The sequence below is a fragment of the Euleptes europaea genome, chromosome 3 (assembly GCF_029931775.1).
Source record: "Euleptes europaea isolate rEulEur1 chromosome 3, rEulEur1.hap1, whole genome shotgun sequence".
NCBI classification, from domain to species: domain Eukaryota; kingdom Metazoa; phylum Chordata; class Lepidosauria; order Squamata; family Sphaerodactylidae; genus Euleptes; species Euleptes europaea.
The window spans coordinates 73,117,772-73,135,961 of NC_079314.1; the positions used below are offsets into that span (position 1 = coordinate 73,117,772).

The window sequence follows — 18,190 nt, forward strand, 5'->3', positions numbered from 1 at the left end:
TAGCTTAGTCTGAGAGAGAGAGAAAGAGAGAGATGGGCTCAGGGTTTTGTAGTGAATTTCATTGCTGGGTGGAGATTTGAACCTTGGTTTTCAATGTCCTAGCATGATACTCTAATAACTGAATCACACTGCTTTTAGTATTAATGATATCATGTTGATGCAGAATTATCTCTAGGTCAATATGTATATAAACACATGTCACTTTTGGATGCTTCAGCCATGAGATAGACAGAGATTCAGTCTTTAGCATCTGAATGTCACATTCCAAAATTCAAATTATTTTGTGACTTTGTCAAAAATGGACAAGAAATACAGTTTACCACAATATCCAAATGTAGTAAGGGAGATGTTTCAATTTTTCAGTTCTATAAAATAAGGAACTTATTAGGGCTGTGCATATCGTTAAACCCGAACTGAAAATAAACCAAAAATTAGCCATTTTGGTAATTTTCAGGCTTTGGGTTTACTGAATGCCAAAAACTGGGGGTCTCCCCAAAGCCAAATAGGCGATTCCCGAAAAAGCTGAATAAATATTTGGGTTCGGCTATTCGCCTTTGTTCTGAGGCACGGCTCTGTGCTTCCCATGCCTTATTTTTCTTGCATTTAAGCTGAGTTTTCTGTTGCCCCAGAAGGTCGGACCAAAACCAACGGGTTTAAATTAAATCAAAAGAGTTTCCATGTAGACATTAGGAAGAAATTTCTAACAGTTAGAGCGGTTCCTCAGTGGAACAGGCTTCCTCGGGAGGTGGTAAGTGCTCCTTCCCAGGAGATTTTTAAGCAGAGACTAGATGGTCGTCAGCAATGCTGATTCTATGAACTTAGGCAGTTCCTGAGAGGGAGGGCATCTTGGCCATCTTCTGGGCATGGAGTAGGGGTCACTGGGTGTGTGTGGGGGAGGTAGTTGTGAAATTCCTGCATTGGGCAGGGGGTTGGACTAGATGACCCTGGTGGTCCCTTCCAACTCTATGATTCTATGAATCTCCCATTTTTCTATCTTTTTTTTTTGTTAGGGCCCCATGTTTGGGGCCCTTTTGAGGTCGGGGCTGTGTAATTGCAGCCAACCTGGTCTGACCAACCAGGCGGTGAGCTCATCTGCACTTTGAAAGATGGGGCTTTTAAACTGGGTGCAGTCTCGTTTGGAGGGATGTACCCCACAACTAAAAAATGCCAGCTTCTACAATTACTTATTGGGCTTTTGAAGAAGACTGCTGACCTGCACGGATGAGCAACTTCCTTCACAAGAGCTGCCTTGGTCATGACTTCGTCTGGCTCCAATATCACCATTACCCTCTGAAAACCTGCTCTGAAGCTGAAGGTCGCCCCGAGTAGAGGCTTCATTTCCCTGCATCATGACCAACTCTTGAACTCAGATTTTTGATAATCATAATAAAGGACTGTTCACAGGATGTCATTTGCCACGCAAAAAAATGTTTTCGATGCCTTATTTTTCTTGAATTTAAACCGTTTTCCTCAGTTTGGAAGCTAATTTGCATGGACATCATGCTATGCGTGCCAGATACAAAGGGAACCCCCAGACTTTGAGGCGCCAGCCTGTCAATAAGCTTTTCCCACCAGTCCTTGGCAATGCTGAACTTCTGAACCTGAAAACTGATGGACAGCTTGGCTCGCAAATGCCTGGAGGATGGGGGCGACCCCTTTGCGAGCCCATTGGACTCCCTGTCCCAAAGTTCACCAAACCTGGCTGACCATCTAAGGGCAGTCCCTTGCAGCCACACTGAAATTTGGGGACTCTACCTCCAAAAATGCTCCCACAGGAGCTTCGAAAAAAATCCCCATAGACTATAATGGACCCAGTTTTTTTTGGTTAACCCAGTAATAAGCCAAATACTGCAATTTACCAGTATGGTTATTCGGCTTAATCCAGGTTTACAAAAAAAAAAAAATCAGGCCCAATAAACCCCAATTTTTTTTGCACAACTCTAGAGCTGATTAATGCAAGGCTACACGAACAAGAGTTAGAAAAAGAATTAATTTGTCCCATAGAGATCATATCCTCCTTTATGTCTGTTTAGCTCTGAGATGTACCCAAAATGCTCTCTTAACAAAACAATCTGTGTACCAAGTCTGTAGGTTCTTTACAAGTATCGGAAAGTTTTGGGAAGGGTTGGTATGTTTCCTTAAAGGATGCTTCAGTTCAGTGCTTGCCAACATGAACAATACATATCCCAATATAGTGACTGAAAGTTACTAACAAAGAGGTGTGTCATCCTACAACAACCCAGACCACCTGTTTACTGTTCAGTTCCTCTCATCTAGCTGTGTGGCTAATGAATATGTATGATGAGACTCCCAGACAATGAAATCCAATTTCAGACAAGAAAAACAAAAGACTTTTTCACATTTTTGTCTATGACACAAACAAATAAGATGATTTAATGCCTTTTCTGAAAGTAGCTGCACATCCTTTTTTCATTCTCCCATGTCCCTAAATGTAGCTCTTGGTCCTTTCCTAGCAACATTCAGGATGCTCCAGTGAAATAAATAGGATAATAACTTTATCAATGTACAATAAATAAATATTACTGTTTAGAATATATTCAAGTCATTTCTAGACCTGAACCCATTCGCACAATGGGATGTTTGCTGTGAGACAAATGACATAGATTGTGTGAACGGCATGATGAGATTTAAATGTACCTGTCCAGGTGAACATTATTGCCTTCTGCCTTTGGAAAATGGATAATTTTGCTGCACCTTCAGTTATGCTTGGAATATTTGTTTCATTTATTCAAAGAAGTCTACATAGTACATAGGCTTTTAGATAAAATAATATAACAAGAATTGAAATACATGAGAAAAAGGAACATTTAAAACTTTAGGAAAAAGTAAATATTGAATACATATTTTAAAGCAATTAATTAAAATTGCAATTAAAATAGCCACAGAATCACTGGTTATTTAACCAGGCACTGAATTAATGGCAGTAGTTCGAATTTTTAGTGTAGCTGAGATATATTTGGCAACTGCCAGAGAGATGTGATTTTCATTTCTGGACAGAAGGTTATGTAAGTGACAGTCCTCCAAATGGTTGGGAAGAATTACAAGAAGGGGAGTTATCAGAGAAGCTCGACATAGAATTTACATGTGAAGAAAAAAGCGTGTTAGGGTTTCTGGCACCTTGAGACAGCAAGAACAAATCCCTTGACCATGTTAGAAAAATCTTCCAAAAAGACCAGCAATAGGTAATGCACTGCGCATGTGCAGACAATGCTCTTTACTGCCAAAATGGTGGTGGCTGCTGCCACAGAGGGCCATACCTGGCCTCATCAGCTGCCAGCCCAGCCCACAGTGGTGGCGGATGCCGGGACAGCTCCCAGGCTGCCCCGCCACTACAGCGGACACTTGGGGCCACTCTGGGGACAGCCACTGCCATGGCAGACGCCTGGGGCTGCCTCAGGCTTTTAGGTAAGTGGCTGGGGTGGTAGATGGGATTCCTCCCCCCTGTGAGGGGGAGAGGGGATTCTGCACCCCCCTTGCGAGTTTTGTGGGGCCCCACTTGTAGATACTTATTGTCAGCAAATGGTCTTTAAGGAGTAAAACTCCAGTACAATGTGGGGCAAATTCATTTGGCATCTTATAGAAGATGACTCCAGTCTAATAGTTCAAGCTGTTTTAAAATCAGAGTATAAACTCTATCAAAGCCTAGCTCAGACAAGTCAGAGAAGGAAAACCATAGTCCTGCTATTTTAGAATCCAGAATTTGGCACCATGGACTTACAAAGAAATCAGACTGTATAAGAAAAGTATAAAAAGGGTCTAAACTTTAGGGCAGCAAACCAGAGCTTGGAATATATACTTGATAACCTTCTCAGTGATGATTTCAAGCAAGCTGCCTAAAGGGTACAAACATCCCTTGGTCGTTCTTGATTATGTAGTATTTTTTGAGGGGTGGGGTGGGAGTGGAGGATCTTAGAGAGCGATTAGGTTGTAAAATAAAATTGATTTATCCTATTCATAATGAAACAGCATTCAGGATAAAACATGTGAGTCTAGCAACTGTTTGAGAACATACTATAATGATGATATAAAAGCACTTCAGAGTTCTATAATATAATTTAACAGATGTTGTGGTGTGTTTTGCAGCATGCTTTGTCTGATAAAGCCAATGTGAAAACATTTGATCCAAAGACAACCTGTTTGCAGGAATGCCTTATCACTACTTTCCAGGAAGCTTACTTTGTCTCAGAAAGTTTTGAAGAAGCTAAAGAGAAGATGAGGCAAGTTGTTTCTCTTGACCCTTAAAAACAACCCCCAAATCTAATTTTCTCTTATCTGGATGTGCAGAAATAGCAGTTTAATTTTCTTTTTCTTACAGGGACTTTGCAAAATCAATCAACCGTCCCTTTTCTGTATATTTCAACCCATATACCCAAAGCATTGAAATTCTGAAAGACACCAGGAGTATTGAAAATGTTGTCCAGGATCTTCGGAGCGACCTGAACACCGTGTGCGATGCTTTGAGCAAAATGAACCGATATTTGGGGATATGACTTCTCTGGTGCTTTGTGGCCTTGGAGCACAGCTGTGCCAGCACCATTAAGAGATGCTATTCCCTTTGTAGTGCAATCTGTCCCCTCTCTCTTGCATGAACATCAGCTTGCTCAGTGTGTACTCTGTAGCTTCAGATATGCCAGCACTAACATGGAAAATCACAAGGAAGTAAATGCAAGAAAGTTACATCAATAAATACACATTTGGGGTGATGGGGAAGCAGAAGCATTATAAATAGAACCACATCAGTAATGTTTCCCAGTAAAACTGTAATAGGGGCGGAATAAAAATTTAATTTCCTTATATTGCTGAAATAAAAATTTACTGAACACCATAATGCACAATTCAATGGGTGAGGGATTTCCGTAAGGTGAGCACTGCCTCCAAAAAGGCCCCGCCATTGTACTCACCCTTGTAGCTACGGATAATTCTGGCACTCCAAGCTGGGTCTGCCTGATAATCTTAGCACATGTGAAGTGTACATGTGAGATGCACATGGGAGAAGAATTGTTTATGGCTAAGTTAAGATAAGCACATCAAATGAAGACTGACAACCAAAGGAAGTCAGACAGTACAGGTCTGCTGGTGTCTGTGTCTTCCTGTGGCATCTTGCTGTTATTAAATGGCTGTCACAGTCTCATCTAGTTGTGATTTCCAATACTCTAGTCTGCCGTGTATCAAGGCATGTAACCAGGTCAACTTTTCTACTAGGAGTAGCTGCACAACCAAAGCTGATACCAGTTATTTTGGTGATTGATGCCACTTGAATCCTTCAGGGGTGTACCTGGGATGAGGAAAATACTTCAGAACTCCTTGTAGGAGACAACCTCCCAAGCAGACCCGGCGATTGAAATTAAATTCTATAGGGCTGGCTCACACATGCTTATTCATTGCTTGATGCTTGTGGTAAATTGCTGTGAATGTGCCTTCACTGATCAGACAGCCCTCATTATTGCTGCATTTTGTGATGGGATCAGCTCATATGTTCAGCTGTGAGTCAATAAGTGCTGAATAATCTACTTTACTTGCACGCACAAACACAGCCCAATGTGCTATTTAAAAATCTTATTTAGCAGTGATTTTGTTTTCTTAGAGAGTTTCTTTGAAAAAAGCCAAATATAAGAAATGGCTCCTCTTCTCCAGTAGGGATTTTTTTTCTTTATGACTACTAAGGCTCCTCTAGGACCTTGGAGGGGAAAAAATCTACAAAGTTTTCATTTCTCTTGTAAGTGCAGACATATTTCTTTTTTTGCTTAGTGAGGCCCATTTTTTTCTCCTGTTGCCTACATGCTTGGGTGTCTCTTGTGACTTGGCTGAGCGCTGGTTTATGTAACACTGTGAAGTGTAGAAGGAACATATATTTCCGTTAAATGGTCTTTGGAGGCTGCAAAGGAGAATATTCATAATGGACAAATCTTTCAAAGCACTGAGTAATTCCAAAGCACTGAAGTGACTTTTCATTTTCCCTCTTCTTATAATACATGTATGAGGACATTTAAATGTATTTCTGGTGTCTAATCAATAGATTGCACAAAACAAAACAAAGCCACATGGCACTGCTTGAATCATTCTTTAAAAGAATCTAGGCATTAACAAAATTTACGTTTTTAAGGCTACATTACAATGAATTCAGTTGGCCTTTTTTCCATAAGTTAGCCATTTGTCAATTTCATTCTCAGCTGACTGATACATTGTAACACTATAAATTTATCAACAGACGTGACTTTTGAGGATATTTAATCAGAGACAGTTCTTTTCAACGAAGTAGCTGAAATATACCACATTATTCTGGAAATTCCTTTTAAATGCATTCCCTAAATTAAGAGACCTACTAGCTGATAGTTGGATGTGGGTCACGGTTGCCAACTCCAGGTTGGGAAATACCTGGATATTTCAGCCTTTACATGAGCAAGTGAAGAAGAAGAGTTTGTTTTTTATACCCTGATTTTCTCTACCTTTAAGGAGTCTCAAACTGGCTCACAATAACCTTCTCTTCCTCTCCCCACAACCGACACCTTGTGAGGTAGGTGGGGCTGAGAGAGTTCGGAGAGAACTGTGACTAGCCCAAGGTCACCCAGCAGGCTTCATGTGTAGGAGTGGGGAAACAAACCCAGTTCACCAGATTAGAGTCCACCGCTCATATGGAGTAGTGGGGAATCAAACCTGGTTCTCCAGCTTAGAGTCCACTGCACTTAACCACTATACCACGCTGGTGCTTGTTTTCATCTGAGCAGATTTTGATTCCTCCCTTGTAAGCTGATGGCCATGGAAGTCCTACTTGGTACAGTAATTACAGTCTAGTACATGAACTGAAAGTGGTCTGTGCAGACTGCATTAATATGAATAATGTTCCAGTGGTGTATCTCTTCAGGGATGGATTTTGATATTTCTCTGTAAGTTGTGTTCAGATAAGATAACATATTAAGTATGTGAAGTATAAAGTAAAAACCAGCCATTATCTTGGGCAATCAAAGGTAATGTTATTATAAAGATACTATTAACTCAAACGATATACACTAGTAGTTGTGCTGAAGGTCACTTGAAGCACAACTGCTGAGTGGGAGGGTGGGAGAACTGCCACCACACACTTGTCAGGTAATATCAACCATGCCATTGTAAATATCAACAGGGAATGATTTTAATTCGATTTTATTTATTGACAGTTTTGGGTTTTGCTTTTCAATTCTAATGGTTTTAAAAGTGGTTCACAATAATAAAAGCAGGTATTATGTGTGTGTAAAGTGCCATCAAGTTGCAGACAACTTATGGCTACCCCGTAGGAGTTTCAAGGCAGAGGTGGTTTCCCATTGCCTTCCTCTGCAAAGTCTTCCTTGATGGTCTCCCATCCAAGTACCAACCTGCTTAGCTTCCAAGTTCTGATGAGATTGGGCAATACTATAACATTCCACATCCCCAAGATCAGGTATTAGGTGAACAATGTTGTTCTGATAATGATGGAACCCTTTGAAGTGCATCTGTGCATTGACAAAGATACTTTTTGAGCTAAATTGTCCTGGTGGTCTGACAGAACATTGGAGTCAAAGAACTTCTGAAGGGCATTGGAGATCCCGAGAAGAAGTTATGCAGCCACGTCAAACAAAATGGTTTAGCTGCTTGTATGATTACATATGTAAGCTGGGCTTAAAACTGTCAGATGCTTGCTGGATGTATTTATGCAACTATGTGCTATCCATGGTCCCCACAACAGAGATCTTTGGACCCATCCTTTTGCTTGTTGGGAAGAATTGCTGAACGAATGTGGACTATGGAGTTTGCATACAGATATTGAGCTACATATGTTGCCACACTAAACAGTTAAACCAAACAGTCCAGGAAATGCATTCCAGCATGTGGCTCTGAAAAGGTGTAGTTCTTGGACCACCTGCTGCTTTACTGATGTCTTGAAAATGAAGTTGCCCAGGCTAGTCCAATCTTGTCAGAACTTGGGTTGGCCCTGGTTAGTACGGGTATAGGAGATCAAGGAAGTCCAGGGATGCTACACAGAGGCAGGCAATAGTAAGCCACTTCTGTTTGTCTGTTGCCTTGAAAACCATAAGGGGTTGCCATAAGTTGGCTGTGCCTTGATGCACTTTTCATCACCAAAAAAATTAATCTCTATGGCATCTGATTGAGTTGCTTATGCAGTTGGTTCAGCCTTGTCTGTATGGTCCTACCATACGGAAAGATGCTGTGTTGGTGAAAGCAACCTGCCTTTGGACAGGGTGCTGTATTTGTCATATGGCAGTGGCATGAGATTCATCATTATTTCCCCTTTCCTGTGTACTTCCTCTATGGCACAAGAACCTTGTGCATGGGTGGGGGGAATTATCTCTCATTTAGCTCCAGCAGCTCAGACAGATTAACAAAAGACAGCAAGCAGGCTGAAGGAGTTCTCTGCTGCTCTCCTATCTATACTTCTTGATGTTAGTCTTTGCTCCATTAGCACCCACTTCAGAATCACAAGTGACCCCTTGGCCAGACATTTTATGACTTTCTTTCTCATTCTCTCTTAAATGGAGCCTAATAACTCTCTTGTAGCACTTCAGCAGCAAATTGTAGGTTATCGGAATTTACTTCCGTGGATCTCAAAACCACCATGAGAGAAATAACAGAATCTACTTGACTGCATCAGGTAATCGAACACAAACGAGGCTTGACTGGCTGCCTTTGAAACAACTGGCCTCTAAACCGACAACAACTAGCACTCCTTCTGGACGCTTTACTCTCTTTATTATGCAAAGGAACTAGTAATAATTATATTGTCAGGATTAATTCTAAGCTGTTCTTGAACTGTCCACAGCTTTTTGTGTGTGTTTTTGTTTAAAGAAGCACCGTATCTTAATTATGTATAGTTAAGAAGTAAATCTTAGTATGGATTAGAGAACAGCTGTTGAAATCCCATAGACAGTTTAGGACTAATGAAGTCAACCAAACTGTCTCCTGTGAAGATTGAGTGCCACTGAAATGGAACGTTGTGAAAGGATCAAGGTTTCCCGTGACTAGCGCATGCTTTAATTCAATGCTTTAATTTTATTAGAGAACCCAATTAAAATAAACGGAATGGAATAGAGTGTTTGCTTATTTTTTTCTTCTTGAAATGTTTCTGGATGTTCTGTGTAGGAGGCATTCAGATGGCAGATCTCCTTCTTGACTAGATATTAATTCTTTCAAAGCAAGGACCCAAACTAATGTTGATTGATATGATAGGAATGGTATGTGTGGGGCTGTCATTCATGCTTTGGGTGAAATCCTTGGAATTTCCAGTTAAAGCATCTCATGTGGCAGGTATTAGAAAGGACCTTTATCTGCCTGGGACCCTGCAGAACTATGCCAGTCAAAGTATGCAGTACTGACAGAGATACCTAATAAACAGACTTGATTTATACAAATCTATGATGAGACCACTGTGTACAGTTCTGATCACCACACCTACAAAAGGACATTGCAGAGCCTGAGAAAGTGCAGAAAAGAGCGACCAAAATGATCAGGGGGTAGAGCTACTGTCCTATGATCCAACATGGCTTTTCTTATATTCTTATGGTATGAGGCAGGCTCATAAATGGAGAGAGGCCATGGCTTCATGGTACAGCACTTCCTCTGGTAGGTGGGCAGGGGTGGCTCCCCCCTACCATTCCTGACAGTTCTCTCAAATGCCCACATAAGGTTATTTATCTTTCAGCTGGGCTTTCTTCAGAGCCTGCTGAGGTAAAATAATCTTTTCCACCAACATGGAAGGTGTAGAACAATCTCTCTTGGCTGCCAGTTCTCTTTGCAAATGCCCCCACCCCCTTGCAATAGTTTTAGAGGGGAAGCAGTTGTATTTCTCTTGCCGTGTCTAGTTGAGTGCTGTAACGCAGTGTTTCCCAACCTGTGGCTCCTGACCCAAAAGTGGGCTGTGGAGCTTCTGAAAGTGGGTCCTACCCTCTTGCAGTTTTAACGATTTGTGAATGCTCTGTTTTTTCAAGCGGGTCTCTATACCAAATATATCTGAACTTGTGGGTCACCATATCAAAAAGGCTGGGAACCACTGCTGTAACACACCACTGAGATGACAAGACATACCAGGGAGAAAGACAGGGGCCTCCTTTTCACAGGACTCTTCATGTAGCACTGTGGAATCATCTCACGCTGGTCATGAGATAGTCTTTGCCGATCAGAGGGATGTCAATGAGGGCTGTCATACCTCACATAACTGAAATGTGAGAGGCACTGAAACAACGATTTACATTTCCAGACATTGCGCTTTTTACATGTGACCTTAGAGCATACAAACTGTGCTTCTGGTGGTGAGCGTACAGGATTAAAAAAACAAAAAACCCGCTGTGCCTTTATGATAGTTTTGTCTGACTTGCAATATTGCTTCAGAGTTTTTGTTAACAAATTAAGATCAGCCATCCAGCAGTTGGCATGGCTGACAAACTCATTTGGCATAATGAGGGAATTATCGACAGTTATCAAATTGCACTCTCATTCCATTGGAAATAGGTTACATTTATCTACGGTGTTCACTTAGCCTTAGTGATCGGGATTCTGGAAATTGGGTTTCTGGCTCAGACTCATTTGTTTTCTGTGTAACTCGGAAGGGATACTTTATAAGCAGGAGATATAGGCACTTGCTTTGTTTGCACAGAATAAATAGGCCTGGGCATAATTAGTATAAAGGCTTGCAACATTTACCACTATCCAAAGTGTAAAATGAACAACTGAGACAAATCACAAATGCACATCAACTTGCATTTGCAAACAAAGAGTTCTCCGTTCTTGGGGTCAGCTGTTGGAATTTGAAGAAGAAAAAGAAGAGTTGGTTTTTGTGTGTGTGTGTGTAAAGTGCCGTCAAGTCGCAGCCGACTTATGGCGACCCCTTTTGGGGTTTTCATGGCAAGAGACTACCAGAGGTGGTTTGCCAGTGCCTTCCTCTGAATAGCAACCCTGGTGTTCCTTGGTGGTCTCCCATCCAAATACTAACCAGGGCTGACCCTGCTTAGCTTCTGAGATCGGAGAGATCAGGCTAGCCTGGGCCATCCAGGTCAGGGCAGTTGGTTTTTATACTATACTTTTCTCTATATTTAGGAGTCTCAAAGTGGCTTACAATCGGCTTCCCTTTCCCTCCCCACAACAGACACCTTGTGAAGTAGAAGAAAATGAGTTGGTTTTTATACTCTGCTTTTCTCTACTGAAAGGCATCCCAAAGCAGCTTACAATCACCTCCCTCTGTCCCCTCCACAGCAGGCACCTTGTGAGGTAGGTGAGGCTGAGAGAGTTTTGAGTGAACCGTGATTAGCCCAAGGTCACCCAACAGGCTTCCTGTGGAGGAGTAGGGAAACATACACAGTTCATCAGATTAGAGTCTGCCACTAGGATTCCCATTTGCCTGGTTATGGTGGGCAAATGCTTGCCAATTAACCGGGCTGCCCGCCCACCCTCAACTGGTTGGTGGGCAGAAGAAGGAAAAGGGCCCAGATCAGCACAGGCACCATAACATTACTTTCGGGGACACTGCCGGACCTTCGGGGAAGGTGGTCCCTGGGGATGGTGTTCCACCAGCTGCCGATCCAGGCCACCATTGTGGGGATTGCAGGGAAGCAACTCTGCAGCCTCGGGCCTCTTACCAGCTTTCCTCTCCGCCTCCCCCTTTCCCCTTCCAATCAGCTATTTGGTGGTGGGCAGGGCCTGGTTCCTCTCCACTGCGGTTGTTGCTGCCCCCATTGCTGGGGCTCTTGGTGCCACTGCTTTTCCTTCCTGCTGCCCCCTTGGCTGGGGCTTCTGCTGCCAATGACTGGGAGTAAGTCTGGGCCCCTGTGCCAGGGTCATCCCCAGACACTCTAGCACTCTGCTGATGATGACACTTCCGGGGTAAACCCAAAAGTGATGTAATAGTGCATGCGCAGATGAATCATCACCCCCAGCTCTGCCCCCACAAAGCTCTTGTCAGTGGCCAGGGGGACCTTTTAACCCTTTCCACTCTTCATGTGGAGGAGTGGGGAATCAAACCCGGTTCTCCAGATTAGAGTCTGCCGCTTTTAACCACTACACCATGCTGAAATGGTACCTAGGCAAGGGCAGACAACCACCTTGCTGGAATTCATACCCAGATTGGCTAATTTGGAGGCTTCATGTTGCTTACCAGTCATCAGAGATTATGTCATATACACTTTTATTCTATTCCATTCAGTGTTACAAGAGGGGTCTGAAGTATTAACACAATCTCAGGTAGCTCATTCAATTAGATTCTATCTTCAGGCCATGACTCAAATCCAGGGAATTGCTCAAAATATATTTCAGATTCTACACAGATCAAAACATAGTTGCTGTCTGCTCATTACACAGAGGAGGAAAGTGGTCATTGTTCTAGGAGTAAAATCTGAAATGATGACAAGCTGCCTAGCAGTGAGAACACAATTACCAGGAAGGAGTGAGACTAGGCAGTTTTTTTTAGTTGTGTGTCCTGCACTTATACATGACCCTGCCAACGTTCATGCTTTCTATAAGATCAGGATTGGAGGACAGTTCAGTCTAAGGTTACCATGTTCTTTAATCTATCTATCCTTTCCTCTTTAAACTGCAGGTTCGAAATCAGCTCCAAGCAATTATAGCGAACATTTTTTTTTTGGGGGGGGGGGATGGAAACACCTTAACACATATGTGTTAAGCTCCCTGTGGGCCAGGTGGTTCACCTGCACTGCTCCATGGAATGATCATTTATCAGATGGGGCAATTTCAAGATACATAATGAGCACAAATTACTTAAACGTTCCAGTGTGAGGACATCCTTGGAGAAATGACGTCCACCTTCACATATTTATACTTTAATTGGAGTATTGAATCACAAGCTTAGGATGCTGCTGTCCAAAAGTATTTTATGCGTTCTTGGATGTGGATTAAGTGCAGTTCACACCAGCCACGCCCACACTATACCCTCCAGCCTGCCTTGCTAGTCTGCCGTTTGCCTTCCTTCCCTCCCATCTCTTGTGGTTCTCTCTCAGTTCACACAGTCCCCAGAATCTTTTCTTATCCCTTGCCCACACTTCTCACCCCTTCTACCTTCACTCTCTCCACTAGATCTTTGTTATCCATCCTCACCTCACCTCTGAAAGTCTCAGACGAAGCTGCGGAGGTTTCAGCAAGAGGATATCTAAACATCTAAGCAAATTACATAATTGGAAAGTATAATCATTTAGGTCCTTTTTGGTTTAAATTGGAATTAATTTACTTTTTCCTGCACTAGCTAACAACATTTATACTCCAACAATACTGGAGGAATTGCCTGGCACTCATCCCCCTGGAGGAATTTTTGTGGTCACTTTATTCTATTAACTCTTACTAATTAGCAGAGACCTGGAACCATGCTGAATCAGTGACATTATCCATCCTTAGCATTTGCAAACTAGTGAATGCTTCTTGTATACAAGTTCTCTGATTCCAATGAATAGCTAATGAGGCCAATTATTGGTAAATGTGTCTAAGGCTAAAAACACATTGAATATGCCTGCACAGCAGAGTTTGTTCCTGAGAATCAATGTGGATGAATTCCCTTCTGATAAAAATATCTGAGTGATCATTATCACTGGAACTATGAAACCACAAATTTTTCAAGTCAGACATGTGCTAAGGACAGGCTTGCAAGGACAGCATATATTCTATGATGCATTTTATTGTGAAGGGCAATCAATTAATTAAAATTGGCCTGAAATAGCTTTTTTTAACGCTCTGCACTTGTACTCTAGCCTTGATTTTAGGGGCAGGTTTTTATTTGAGTTATAACTTGTTTGCTATTTTCTGGTGTCTGCAAAACAAAAACTCTTCTGAAATACTGGGACTATAGTATTTTGAATTTTTTATTATTAAAAAAGCAATTATTCTCCCTTGGTCCCATGTATCATTTTTCTGGACTTTGAAAATGCCCTGGTCTCCCTTGATAGCCACATCTCATACATACAAGCTCATAAATGATGAAATAATCTTATATTCTAATAGCAAAGTTGGCCAAATCTAAGGATACTTAAATCTGGTGACTTGAGCTATGAACGGGCAAGACAGATCTTTCTACACACCTGGAAAAAGCCCTAGGTCTTCAGAAAAATGTGAGATCTAAAAAAAATACACTGAATGAAGTTAAAAACCCAAAAATGATAAAAGGAGTGCCTGTAGCTTTAATCAATGGATTCCCCCAGTAGCTGTTGCTCGGCAACCACAGCGTTTCAGGTTGGGTTCTCTCTCAGTAAAAGGCAGACAGGAGGAGGCAGAGCCCTTTCCAGGCCAATTTTGGCCTTTGGGGGAGTACTCAGTGGGGCCAGGCCTGGCTAGAGTTGCCAGCTCCATGTTGGGAAATTATTGGAGATTTTGTGGTGGAAGGAAGGATTTGGGGAGGAGACATGCCCCAGCTGAATATAATGCCATACAATCCCACTCTCCATAGCATTTTCTATAGGGGGTAGGGATGCCAACCTCCAGGTTGGACTACAGAGATCAGTTTCCCTGGAGAAAATGGCTGCTTTGGAGGGTGGACTTTGTGGCATTGTACCCCACTGAGGTACCCCTGTCCTCCTCAGGCTCCACCCCCAGGAGTTTCCCAGCCTGGATCTGGCAACCCTACCCCACATCCCTCACTGGTGGTTGGTGGGGCCTGGCAACCCTACCGGGGTGGGGATCTCTGTCGTCTGGAGTGCAGCTGTAATTCTGGGAGATCTTCAGATCCCACCTGGAGGTTGGCAATCCTAGGCCTGGCAGCAACCTCTGGGTGACTTGATGCTATGTGATTTGTAAGATGCAACTATATCTTCCCTCTGTTCTTAGCATGTGTGAATGAACATGCAAGTGTAGCTAGTGGGTGAGGCAGTAGGAAATGTTCTGAGGTCTTGAAGTTATATTTTCTGATATTCCAAATAAACATCTCTGGAGAGATATCCCTGGACATGCTTCAGCAGAAGGGATCTCAGCTTTGCCAAGCAAATAATTTTTATAATCTTTACTTAAATATAGCATTTAGCAAGTGTACAATAGAAACCACTGCAATATCAACAGACTTCATAAGCATTGTGTGTATAACAAATGGCCTTGTCATAGTCAGCAAACTGGTTGGCTTTTAAACTCTTGGCTGACATTTTAATCCATTTGTGTGGTAAGGTCAGTGTGTTGTCATTCTTTTAATTCCCAGGAGAGTGGTAATGGATGACATTTCTAGTCATTCTGATATATGAAATATTATACAATGCTACGATTTTCTTCCAACATCTCTTCAGTTACAAAAAGAAAAATGGGGGGGGGGAATGTAAGTGGAATAGGAAAGAGCTGTGTATTCACAATATTATATAAAAGCTTGTACTCATAATGCTCCATTTCCCACAAAACACCTTGTGTCTTTCTCCTTCCCCCTCCACAACCTCCCTGTTAAAAATGAAAACCTGGTCCAACAGGAGTGCATTAAGCCTGTAATGTAAATGTCCCTGTGTCTGCAGGAAGGGAAATGCTAAATGAATATTGGGATGCTAAGTGTTGGGAAAGCAGTTCTTTCTAGCTGTGTAGCTAATGGACTGAACAAAAAAAAGTGAACAATTTGTTTCATATGATGATTCACTTGCACTATAACTGACAAGGTTTCAATTTCTGAGTCCTGTTTTATATGCAGCTCCTTGTTTTACAGTGCAACAGTACAATTACCTGCCTATCTGTTTGGTTTTATAAACAGGGTTGGATTTGGGTGGAGGAGGCAAAGAAAAACAACCTTGCTGTTTGAGATGAGATGGGAGAAATAGGAAATTCCCCCTTCCCCTGCTATGTTATCTTAGCATTCCTTGAATGAGTCAAAGATATGCATATTTAAAATGTTTATTATTCTTAAAAGCACTTTAAAGACCTAGAACTGGCAGCTCTATGACAGTATCTCATCTAATAATATTCCAGCCAGAATGTCAATACAGCCACAGATGCAAAGGCAAGAGACTTCCCTTGATCCTAGAAATATAAATCTAGGTAGAAGGAGAGGTGTATATAGGGATGTGTCCCCCCCACACACCAATTTTATTCAATATTTGAATGGTTTCTTTCACGGTCTAGTTTGCCAATGAGAATCTCAAAGTATTTTCAGTTTGAGGTCAGTTGGCCAGCTGCCAGAATTGTATCTTGGGCCCTGTTACAGAGGAGACTTGACAGCGCAAAGCTTTGAGGCTCTAGTGCACCATTCTTAAGCATTGTCTTGGAAAGCCACCTTTCTAACTCCCGTGTTACTGCCAGTTCTTCTGATAATTGCAGCTGGCCAACTTATTCCAAGTTTCAGATTTTAATGTGTCACTGTCTGCACCCTTTTGCCTCATGTGCTGTAACAGAATTGGCTCTGTTCTCTTCTGCTAGTTGAATTGATTTCATTGTAGTACTTGCAATCCAGGCAATCCTGCAATGTGTGACTGCTCAGGGAAGGATATGGCAGGGAGCAGTAAAGAGCAGACTACAGTAGAAAGATAAGAGATGCTGGATCATATAGCAGTAAAATTATTTCTCCTCTTCCTGGATTGCTCATCAAATCTGGTCCCTTTCCACAGGACTTCTGATGAGTAGTCTTATTAGTGTTATCTATTAAGTGTTACCTCACCTAGAGTACTGTGTTCAGTTTTGGGCACCACAATTTAAGAAAGATGTAGACAAGCTGGAACGTGTCCAGAGGAGGGCAACAAAGATGGTGAGGGGTCTGGAGACCAAGTCCTATGAGGAAAGTTTGAAGGAGCTGGATATGTTTAGCCTGAAGAGGAGAAGACTGAGAGGTGATATGAAAACCATCTTCAAGTACTTGAAGGGCTGTCATACAGAGGAGGGTGTCAAGTTGTTTTTTGTTGCCCCAGAAGGTCGGACCGGAACCAACGGTTGAAATTAAATCAGAACAGTTTCTGTCTAGACATTAGGAAGAATTTTCTAACAGTTAGAGCGGTTCCTCAGTGGAACAGGCTTCCTTGGGAGGTGGTAAGCTCTCCTTCCCTGGAGGTTTTTAAGAAGAGGTTAGATGGCCATCTGTCTGCAATGCTGATTCTATGACCTTAAGCAGATGAGAGGGAGGGCATCTTGGCCATCTTCTGGGCATGGAGTAGGGGTCACTGGGGTGTGGGGGGAGGTAGTTGTGAATTTCCTGCATTGTGCAGGGAATTGGACTAGATGACACTGGTGGTCCCTTCCAACTCTATGTTTATATGATCTTTTAAACCAATAAACCCACCACCCAAGTGCCTATAGAGACCACTGACATATGGGGAATGTCTAAGAGCTATTGGAATGCCCTAGTGCACTCTGAAAGTGGCAGACTTACATTCTTGACCACACCATTGTGTTATGACATGTTGGTGCTGTTAGGCTCAGTGGTAGAGAATCTCTCTTGGAAATGCAGTTGTGGGCTCCAGGAACAATTTCTAAGTGATGTAAGAATGCACTTGTGTCTTGCAATTTAATAGAATCCTGGCAAATCTGCTCCCATGGCTGCCCTAAATTTGCCCAGATCTTAGGGAAGTCATGAGAGACATTTGCCAAGGTCACTAAACTATGATTATACAACTGTGTTCCCATAGAATTTAGGTCTTTGTGGCCATGGAGGGAGGTAGAAAGAGAAGGGGTAGACCATTGCTTCTCTATTGTTAGGAGTCTGCTCCATCAGTGTTCACAGACTTTGATGGAAGACCTTTGGATTGAATCCCCATTGATGCAGAAGGACTGAACCCTGAATGTTACATGACTGCAAGAATCCACTCATCTCTCCTAATCTTAGGCTTCTCTGTTTGATCTGTACACATCTGGCTGAGGCCGTAAGCAAGTGAGGTGGAGATAGGAGGAGGGTTTGTTATGTTGATTTTAACTTGTAAATTTTAATTATTACTGCCTTGAGTCACGAGGAAAGGCAGGTTATAAATGTTTTTAAAAATTGGAATTGGCCCTTATGGGATAATAATGAATATGGAAATGAAGAGAGCCTTTGAGTAAGTGGGGAGGCAGACCAGAAGCTTCAGGATGATGAAAAGCAAGTTTCATATAATAGCAGAAGATCTAAAGAACAAGCTAACATACACTATGGAATGGTTGCTTGAGAGGAATGAGTGGCAGGATGTTGCCGTGAAGTCTTTTACTTAGGAATACAAGATGATTAAAGGTAGCCCTGGACACAGTCCCATAGCTATGACCTGGGCATGAGGAGAAGTAGCATGCC

General features: G+C 42.3%; 1 protein-coding gene across 1 annotated transcript in view; it reads left to right on the forward strand.

Moving 5' to 3' along the window:
* The window catches only part of TPH2 (tryptophan hydroxylase 2), a 76,285-nt gene extending 71,586 nt beyond the window's left edge, over nucleotides 1-4,699 (forward strand). Inside the window, exons 10-11 of the mRNA XM_056846702.1 lie at nucleotides 4,105-4,238; nucleotides 4,337-4,699. Coding sequence (XP_056702680.1) covers nucleotides 4,105-4,238; nucleotides 4,337-4,511 — 309 coding nt within the window. The 3' untranslated portion in view covers nucleotides 4,512-4,699. The remainder of the gene's footprint in view (nucleotides 1-4,104; nucleotides 4,239-4,336) is intronic.
* Nucleotides 4,700-18,190: the final 13,491 nt, after the last annotated feature.